The following is a 10,029-nucleotide window of genomic DNA, read 5'->3' on the forward strand; positions in this document are numbered from 1 at the left end:
TTCGAAATTAATGAGTGCATTATACTCAAATGAACGGTGTTATATTTATTTAAGTTTACGATTTTAAAAAAAGTGGGTAAAAGTATTTTCTAAGCATGTTTGATCAAAAATTCTTATCAAAGTATTTATCGGTTGGTACAAAAACCGAAATGATTCCTGGGAAAATCAAGATGGCGGCGCCCATGCATCACATGTAAACAAATGAGAAAATGAAACTTATTTTTTAAATTCATAACCCCTGAATAATTATTTCTTGACATTTATGTCTCTGCTGTGATCGATAAACCTCAAAATACAAACATCTTTATTTTTATTTATCTAATGCTATGGCATTGAAAACAAAGAGACCATGGCCCATTATCAAACAAAAGGCCTAGGGGGGAATTTTCAGTACCGGTGTACTGTGACAGTGTGAGATGTTTCCTGGTGTGTGATTACCTTTTAGCGCATGTGCAGTTTGAGGAGTCAGCTCACACCGTTATGGATACGGTGTGCATTGACTCCCCGTCATAGGATTTTCCCTTAGATTTTCTTACAGTCAAATCGGTTTCTACATTATTATCTCTACCAATATTTACAGTACTGTATTAGTATATTACATCAGGAGACAGTGTCGAGTTTCTATTGTTTGTTTATTTCGATAAAAAGTAGAAATACAAATTGACTAAGGTGTGGATTCACCAATAAAGTGAGCCGTAGCACTTCACATTGATGGAAAATACCTGATGATCAGAACAGTTCTAGGCTGTCCAGAGAAATGGTATGAAGTACATGTACATGTATATCACTTTCTCAAATTTTACCCAAGGAAATGTACCTGTTAATGAAATATTTGCAGGCCTATTATATTGTCACTTGATCCTTGCTGAGCAATTCTAACATTCATTATATTTCTCAAATTGACAGGCACTCTTTTAGTTGTAACTACAAAATGACCAGATGAATAAAGTGGACAAACATTAGAGTTTACACAATGTCAAGAAGAAAATTAAAACGTAAAGAATTAGAGAGTTTCCTGCAAGATGTTGATGTGTTTGAGAAACCTAAAGTTTTACTTGAACAATATCCAACTACACCACATATAGCAGGTAGGCATGGCATGCACATATCACAAATTATTTTCTGATTTTTGGATTTTTTATCTGATTTGAGGGAGAACAAGTTATTCCCCTTTACTATTAGCCTATTGGTTCCCTTGGAGCTACAATTATCATTAGATCTGAATAGGTTTATCATCATGATAACAGAAAGAATCCTATGGAATTTCTGACTGTTACGACCCTTAATTATGAAGCCAAAGAACACTTCAACAACCACAATTATCAGTGGATCTTTGTAATGTTTCAAACTGCTGTTCAGCTTTGTAATATCAAGACCTCTGTTGATTTTCAAATTTTTTTTCTTGTTTTATACTCAAATAAATAGTCTGACAATATTCATATCACACAAAAGGAATGATTTAACCAGACAGATGACAAGTTTACAAAGTCTACTGACTAATGAAAATATTGTATGAAATATTATTTCAGCTTGTATGTTACATACTATAGATACACAATACAATCAATTAGAAGATAAAGCTGTAGTTGATTTAGGTGTAGGTTGTGGTGTATTGAGCATTGGTGCTGCCATGTTAGGATGTGGGTAAGTTTTATAGTCTTTTACATCAAACTTTGCAGGTGTTAAAATATAAAACACAGCAATATGTCATAGACAAATTTGTACATTGTGAGATTGAAAAGTTGATAAATTCTGAAGCAGACTGAAAGCATGAGACTGAATTTTTCACCCCCAGAGAATATATACGCCCAAACTCAACTGTTAATTTAATTATTTCTATGTATTTTCAGATCAGTTACAGGATTTGACATTGATGAGGATGCATTGGTCACATGTGCACAGAATATAGAGGAGTTTGAAATTGAAAATATGGACCTAATTCAAATTGATATTTCCTCACTTCTCCCAAATTGTGGAGAATTTTATAAAAAGTTTGATGTTGCTATAATGAATCCACCATTTGGAACTAAACATAATACAGGTAGTGACCTTAGTGGTGTCCTCTACCTGTTTTGGGGTTTGATAACAAACATCATCTAAACTGATGACACTCATATATTTATTTCAGGCTTCAATATGAAGCTGTTTCGGGCCATACTGAACTCTGTCTTATAGCAGAATATGCTGTAGCAAGGTTCCTGTGTATTTATAGGATTTTGATCATTTATAACATTTTTATATGCCTATTGATTTACAGCAATTTCTTTTCATAAAATCTAGAGTTATGGCCCTTGTTTCACCTTGTTGAACCATGCGAACGCTCTATCCACAAGAGTTATCATCCGATCTGTATGGCATTTATCATTATTTGGATCAGTAAACAAAAAATCCTATTGAATTTCAACAATTTCAGTTATTTCTAGAGTTATGGCCCTTGTTTCACTTTACCTTGTGAACGCTATATTGACAAAAGTTATCATCCGATCTGTATTAAATTTAAATGCTTTATTTAGATCGGTAATTACTTCCAGAGTTATGGCCCTTGTTTCACTTTGTTGAACACCTTGTCAACAATAAAAAAGTTATCATTTGATCTGTATGAAATTGGTATCAGTGTTTTGTAAATTCTCCCATTTCCTACAAAAGAATGAATAAGTGACATCCCTTGTTGACTGCTTGGATGATTTAGCTGCTGTAGGTGTATGTTTCATTGTCTGGCTCCAGCGGGATCCCCCCTTGTCAGGGATGCAGGACGGAGGGCCCGACAAGGACAGCTGTCTAGTCCTTTGGATGAGATGAAAAACCGAGATCCTGTGTAAACATTGGAATGCACGTAAAAGATCCCTTGGCAGTTGGAATTCGATATAAGAGTAGGCGATAGTGCCTGTGCCCGGGCAAAATTTCCCTCATAGCACACTGTATGGCATAGGAGCAGAACAGTAGGACGTTAAACCCCATTTCATTTCATTTCATTGTCTGGCAACCTATCTTAACTGATTTAAAGCATTCATATTTAATTCATAATGGAAGTTTTAAGTCACTTTTGATGAATCATTATCTATCAATTAAACTAGTTAAAGTTTTGTTCCAGATCAAAAACCATTTTCACTGAATTCTTCATGTTTAAAGCAGCAACTGTTTGTTTGGCTGTATTTTGAGGAATTTCAATTGGGTATTAATTATCTAATATTTATTTTTATTGAAACAGGTATTGATGTCAAGTTTTTGCAAGTTGGTTTATCTCTAACTACAGAAGCTGTTTATTCTCTTCATAAAACATCAACCAGAGAGGTGGGTTTTCCTATCTATCTAAAAGTTGAATGTATTTCCATAGGTATCTTCAGATCAAAGGTGAAGAGTTGTTCCCCCTTTAGTTTCCCACAAATTCAATAGACATGAATTTGACCCCTACATTACATGCCCAGAAAACTGCTTAATCCTCCCAATCAGGCTCAAAATCAATAATCGCATAAGGTTCTGATATCCAAAATTATGATGTGAGCATGAAACAAATTAATTGATTGCCAATTTAAAAATTCACTTACAATTCCTATTGCTTTTTTTTTTACTTGTAGTTTTTGAAAAAGAAAGCTGAAGAATGGAATGCAGAGTTTGAAGTGATAGCAGAACTCCGATTTAATCTAGCAAAAACACTCAAATTTCACAAAAAAGAAACTGTTGATATTGAAGTTGACTTTATCAAATTATCACATAAAGAAACCAAATCCTGATACTGGATAAATTTTTATGTTGTGTACGTGTCGAAATTTAACAGTATTGGGAGATAAAAATACAGAGATCTAACCATTTGTGACTATAATTCATTGAACAATGCATTCAATTATTTAAAGATTTATTATAGGGAAATAAAGACTGAATCGGATCTCCTTGTGTCATCACATACTGCATATCAATACATCACCCACCTTTAATGAATGCTGTACCCGTTACTGGTGAAGGTTACTATAAATACTACTTCACATGTTGTAAATGATGTTTGATATACATTTTAGTGCAAAAATAGAAACTTGAGTTATTGAATTTCACCTAGATATTGACTGTTAAACAACCCAACAGAACAAGTTACATTTAGTTCAGTGGTTGACATAGATTTATTATGTGTGAAATGGAACTTAAATGGCACCATTAAAACTGTTCCATAAATTCTGACATATGATTAAACCCCAATATCATGATAACAGAAGGATTAACCCAGAATATGAGGCGTTATTTTCCATTATGATTACGTCTGGACAATCCTAATCCACATGTCATGAGGTCTACTTGTAGACATATCAATTTACAGTACAAGACATGGAATAGCTGGATTAAATGTTAATTTTCAGTTACACTACTTCGGCTTTGCTTTGAAGGAAAATGAAGGCTATTTTTTGCACTTATTGGTTACAGCAGTCAAATCACGTATGCACAACAGAATAAGTTATTATGCTTCTCTAAAATCATCTCTGCCTGTCTTTCACAATGTAGGAAGGCACATTAGATGAGTCGGATTTGTCAAACCCTTTCAAATGTCAGGATTCAGAGAAGAAGCAATATCCTCAAAAGGAAAGCATTATATAATTGCTAATTAAGTAAATAAAATAAAACTAATAGTAATAATGATTTTATTTTTTAAGTTATTTTTCTCGGTTGATGTATGAAGAAAACAATGAAATGGAAATGAGAGATGGACAATTCTTCTTAATCCATTCTTGTCTTCAATAGTCTCTTGGTAACTTTATCTTTTTCACTGAAATAAAATATACAAATAGAAATTAAAGATACTTTCCCACGTACAAACTGTGTGATTTGATTATATATTAGGGCTAAAAACATATTCAAACTAATTAATCTATACCAAATTTGCCATACTTTTATTGATAATAACCACCTGATAAATACTTTCGGGACAATGTATCTTTAATAGAAATATTAAGAGGATGTGTTGCTACAATACTTGTTGTTATACACTGCTATTTTACACACTAGATGAATCTTATCTGTATGTCCTGAATTGGAGGTGGTATCTGGTGTTCTAAATTATAATAAGTTTTAGAGTATTTCACAGAGAGAGAGAGAGAAATGGGGTTTAACGTCCACTCGACACAAACTAGGTCATTTCGGGACTCACACATGGTTCAACCTTATTTCAATAATTTGCTTGCGCGTAGGGGTCCTTAGCAGTGGGAGGAAACCGGAGGACCCGGAGAAAACCCACGAGGTTGGACAGGCAACCCTACTCCTTGCCACGTACAACCGGGGAATCGAAACCCCACCAGTTGACTCAATGACAGACCGTATGATACAGCGCGCGCGTGCTAACCATTCGGCCATCCAACCCCCCAGAGCATTTCAGACCAGTTTCTATTGGATATATACCATGTTATACTTACATTATATATACAACAGCTCCCCAACCAGACACAGCATCTCTATCAAAAGCATTCATTAGGGCCTGGGATATTGTTTCAAATAAATCTTCTGGTTCCTGAAAGTGAAAATAGAAAAAGAATATTATGTCTCCTACATTAATATTAAACCCAACACAGACAATGTGAAAGAGTCCCAAAAGCTCCAGTACTCTTATTTCAGTAATATTGCTAGTCTTGACTGATTGACAGTGAAATTGTCAGTCAATTTATATGCTACAAAATTAAAATTTCAAAGAATTTAACCGTAAAACAGAATACACAGTTCAACTCAGTATTTGTATGTGTAAAACACTTAAAAATAAGTTGCCTGGTAGTTCTGAACAGTTTGACACAGGATAACTTACTAAATTAAGTTCTCATGGCATATTAACACATGTATAACTTATTAATTTTGTTCCTATAGTAACACATGTATAACTTACTAAATTAGGTCCCCATAGACCATGGTAACATGTATAACTTACTAAATTAGGTTCCCACAGTAACATAAGTATAACTGACTGAATTAGGTTGTCACCAGGGTCCACTGGTTGAACTTGTCAGTAAATTTAACCTGTGGTTACTTATAACCATGGGTTATATATTTAACGAGTAGTTACCTAACATGTTATTCATCTATATTTAACGACAATGTGTAACTTACTAAATTAGGAGTTCATAGTAAAACATTTTTAACTTACTAAATTAGGTTCCCATAGAGATTCACACATTCCATACATTTGTTCTGAACAAGTTCCACTGACAACAAAATCATCAGTTATCATGGGACAACCAATTAAATCCATTGAGGCTATAAATGGTTGAAATGTTTTAGGATCTAACCCTGCAATCACTGGTTCAACAAAGTATGGTCCGAATCTAAAATTTAATTAAAAAAAAAAATAATAAAGATTACATGGTTAGCATCTAGGTGGAGGAATAAAATCAATTTTCTAAACCGGTATCTAATATAACTCCCTGATTATACATAAAATATGTTGGGTCATATACCCCATATACTGTACATAATCCACAAAACAGTTAACATACATTATGCAAGAGCTGAATCTGCCAAGTGCAGGTCTTTCTTTAGGCCTGAATTGTTATCTAAATTATTAATTAGACATTAATTAACTTATCCAGATCATAATCAACTGTCGATGGCATCGCTAGCCTGCGATATTTACTGGATTAGAACCCGGTCTGCTGCTTCTGATTAAATCAAAAATTGGATAATCGAGACTATGTTTTTTATCGTACTGACTTTAGTAATGATGATCAAGGCTAGGCCGTAAATTCGATCGCTAAATACTTGGTTCATGGTGGATCAATTTGACTTAAATTTTCAACAAATTCACTTTACAATATCTAGTTTTTAACTATTATAGTGAGAACTTCCAGCTCTTTATCTAATCTCCTATAATGTATCTTTAATGTAATGTCATACTTGAATACAAATAACATTATATTTCTGTAAAATATGTCTATGTAGATCAAAAATGTAATAATCGCGTTTGGTAAATGCAAGTTGCATGGTACCAATAGAGAGGAATTGCAAAATGCCAATGACGTCATGATTGTAGTCGCTCACATGGGCAGTTGTAGTTAATTGGTTGATGAACTCCAATTTCTTCTGTCATCAATGTACTGTAATTATTCTGGCTTAATCGATATACACAGTTTCTAATTTAGCTTAAATAGCTACACTAAATTCTGAAAGATTACTAGTGATGGAAAGGTTAAAAAGTAGCAATACTTTTCTTATTATTCGGATGTTGTGGATTTATACTGATAAAAATATTGGTGAATTTATATTAAGTTTCTGTACATATATGTCTGTTTCAAACAAAGTGATATAATTTTACCTCCTTTCATATAATAGATTGGACACCATACTCATAAATGTTTTGGGTTTAATTTTTCTGTTTTCTCTAAGTTCGTACATCTTCAATCTAAAGTTGAGTCGCTGTGACCTGTAGGGGGAAAAGAAGTAATTAATAAATACATAGAAAATATTGTATACATGTATATACAGTTATATTCCCAGTGTCTGGAAATGTGATTTATTTCCAATGTGAATCATTTATATGATTTGTCAATATTCAGACCACTGGAACATCTACAGCCCCATTTATCCATCCTAAAATAAATAATGATGCTTGCACTCAAATAAAACTGGCAAAATAAAAAAAAAATAGTTTAATATGAAATTTCTAGAATTATATAACTTACACAGTCTGTACATCTGTAGCTAAACCAGGTAAACCAATATAAAGATGTGGTCCCATCTCAAATATTTTATCAAAATCCATGCTAACCGTCTGTGCCTGTACACCAAATCTTCTATCTGCTGCTATAGCTACACAGTTCTTACCCTTCATAGCCATAATGGCTGCTCCATTATAATCCAAGATACTCTGTAAAATATAGATTTTATAACTAATGACGAGATATAAAAGTAGACAATTATTCCTGCATAAGGGAGGTTACCCATTTAATCTATATTTTTGTAGTTTTCTGTATGAGATTGAGAGCAAGCTTTTATGACATCTATAGTAAGAGAGAGAGAAATGGGGTTTAACAATTACTCGACACAAACCAGGTCGTTTCGGGACTAACATATGGTTCAATTTTATTTCCATAATTCGCTTGCGCGTAGGGGTCTTTAGCAGTGGGAGGAAACTGGAGGACCCGGAGAAAACCCACGAAGTTGGAGAGGCGACCCTACTCCATGTCACATACAACCAGGGATTCGAAACCATGCCAGTTGACTCAATGACAGACTTTATGATACAGCACGAGCATGCACGTGCTAACCATTCAGCCATCCAACCCCCATCTATTGTAAGCCATCTCAACTAACTTACATTGCCGGAAATAGCATCATGAGCGATTTAAGGCATAGGGAATCGTGCCTTTTACTCATTTACTAAACCCATTTACAGAAATGTATTTTATTCAGATATATTTCAAACACCTTTATTCATTTTTTTAATACTTTAAAACAAATATTTAATTTGCAGAAGGAAAAAAATAAATATTGTGAGCTAATTAACCTACACCCCGATGTCATTCCTTCTAGTGATATTAGTGTCAAAGCGAATATTCACTGGCCAGTATTAGAAAATGCTGTAGGCAAAATAAGCGGCCCAATCATTCAATGACATTTTTCATGACACAATTTGTAATTTTTTTCTATCACATAACCGGCAAAAGTTTTTATTCTATCGTGGATGATAGACCAACAGCACAATGATCATGTGACACAACCATAATTGAAATTGCTTTAAAATAAAATTCCACACAACTACGTGTATGCCATATAGTCTTCAATAATAACGAAAATATTTTCAAAATTAAGCCATGTGTATAAAATAAAACCAGCGGTTGCCAGGAAAGATATGCCCACATTTTGTACAATCAGGGGCCATAATCCAAGAAGTTATATGGTCTGATATGCGCGAACATCGAAAATTCGAAACTTGAAAATAGTGTTGAACTATTATAAATGTGTGTCAGCTGGTCAAAAAATGTTTCCTTTCACGAATAAAGAGGAATTACAGAGAAAATTAGTCAGTAAGGATTCCAAAATAGCCTTAGAACAGAGGTGGGGAAGAGTGGTATTTTCATATTGCAGCTACATGTAAATGTATATTGGGACAGATAGGAACTGTCGGTGCACATCGCCCATGTTTTTCGGAACTAAATTGGCACTAGATTAGTAGATACCCTCCTGATCGGCTGATGATTATGATGATAATTGTGTATACCCCAACTCACAATCTCACCAAAACATTTGTTTGCCTTCTCTACTTCCGCGATCCCTGCATTGGCCGAGAAAGTTCATCCAGATTTTCCGGCGTGGTTCCCCCTTGTCAGTGATGCAGGATGGAGGGCCTGACAAGGACAGCTGTCTAGTCCTTCGGATGAGACGAAAAACTGAGGTCCTGTGTATACATTGGAATGCACGTAAAAGATCCCTTGGCAGTTGGAATTCGATATAAGAGTAGGCGATAGTGCCACTGCCCGGGCAAAATTTCCCTCATAGCACACTGTATGGCGTATGCCCGTCTTCATTAGCCCAGCATAGGAGCAGAACAGTAGGACGTTAAACCCCATTTCATTTCATTTTCTCTACTTCCGATGGCCAAATAAACTTTATGGATGGGCCTTATGTTCTAATGCTGTATTGACTTGTAATCAATATAGTACCCTGAGTACCTGATATGCGCCCATGCCATAACGTCTCTATGATAATAAATGCCAGGACCATGGCTGCATGGCATGATGAGTCCATCAATCATTATTATGGCCATGCGAAGGCAACTATACCTACTAAGAAGGCAAGAAATCCTTCAAAAACCTGTCTGACTGCTAGGCTACTGCAGTCCTTTACTTACCATTTTAATAATATGTTAAATAACCCCTTTAATTGCTAATCGCACGTAGTGTTTCAAAAATTTAGGATTAAAAGTGTGATTTTTCTTCAGTTTGGTTGGTTTAGCAAGTCATCTTTACCGATTCAATCTTTACCATTGAAGATCTTAAACAAGGGAGGTAACAACTTCAACTTGTTGTAGATTGGATTACCCAGTATTGTTTGGATTCGAATTAATTT

The 10,029-nt window shown here is 34.5% G+C and overlaps 2 protein-coding genes across 3 annotated transcripts; one reads left to right on the forward strand and one right to left on the reverse strand.

Annotated features, from left to right (window-relative positions):
• The first annotated feature begins 156 nt into the window (after nt 1-156).
• On the forward strand, nt 157-4,623 carry LOC126831481 (rRNA N6-adenosine-methyltransferase METTL5). Of its 2 annotated transcripts, none has more exons than XM_050562002.2 (6): nt 157-193; nt 907-1,088; nt 1,530-1,644; nt 1,851-2,041; nt 3,209-3,291; nt 3,576-4,623. In XM_050562002.2, exons 2-6 carry the CDS (start codon nt 974-976, stop codon nt 3,729-3,731), a joined length of 660 nt encoding a protein of 219 aa, XP_050417959.2. In that variant the 5' UTR covers nt 157-193; nt 907-973; the 3' UTR covers nt 3,732-4,623. The 2 variants fall into 2 exon arrangements, with proteins under 2 accessions (XP_050417959.2, XP_050417957.2); XM_050562000.2 differs by lacking the exon at nt 157-193 and adding an exon at nt 202-760.
• On the reverse strand, nt 4,609-9,971 carry LOC126831482 (proteasome subunit beta type-3). The gene is made up of 6 exons (XM_050562005.2): nt 9,812-9,971; nt 7,644-7,828; nt 7,277-7,384; nt 6,113-6,290; nt 5,394-5,488; nt 4,609-4,750 (listed from the first exon to the last, which is right to left on the reverse strand). Exons 1-6 carry the CDS (start codon nt 9,812-9,814, stop codon nt 4,702-4,704), a joined length of 618 nt encoding a protein of 205 aa, XP_050417962.1. The 5' UTR covers nt 9,815-9,971; the 3' UTR covers nt 4,609-4,701.
• Nucleotides 9,972-10,029: the final 58 nt, after the last annotated feature.

Source organism: Patella vulgata, chromosome 9, assembly GCF_932274485.2.
Source record: "Patella vulgata chromosome 9, xgPatVulg1.2, whole genome shotgun sequence".
NCBI classification, from domain to species: Eukaryota; Metazoa; Mollusca; class Gastropoda; family Patellidae; genus Patella; species Patella vulgata.

What these genes read in the sequence shown, in the direction of transcription:
- LOC126831481 (XM_050562002.2), top strand. Translation starts at nt 974, where the DNA reads ATGTCAAGAAGAAAATTAAAACGTAAAGAATTAGAGAGTTTCCTGCAA. An exon ending in AACTACACCACATATAGCAG is followed by an intron (nt 1,089 to 1,529) that starts GTAGGCATGGCA and finishes ATATTATTTCAG; the next exon opens with CTTGTATGTTACATACTATA. An exon ending in GCTGCCATGTTAGGATGTGG is followed by an intron (nt 1,645 to 1,850) that starts GTAAGTTTTATA and finishes ATGTATTTTCAG; the next exon opens with ATCAGTTACAGGATTTGACA.
- LOC126831482 (XM_050562005.2), bottom strand. An exon ending in GCTACAGATGTACAGACTGT is followed by an intron (nt 7,385 to 7,643) that starts GTAAGTTATATA and finishes TTCCCCCTACAG; the next exon opens with GTCACAGCGACTCAACTTTA. An exon ending in CTCTATGGGAACCTAATTTA is followed by an intron (nt 5,489 to 6,112) that starts GTAAGTTAAAAA and finishes TTTCACTTTCAG; the next exon opens with GAACCAGAAGATTTATTTGA.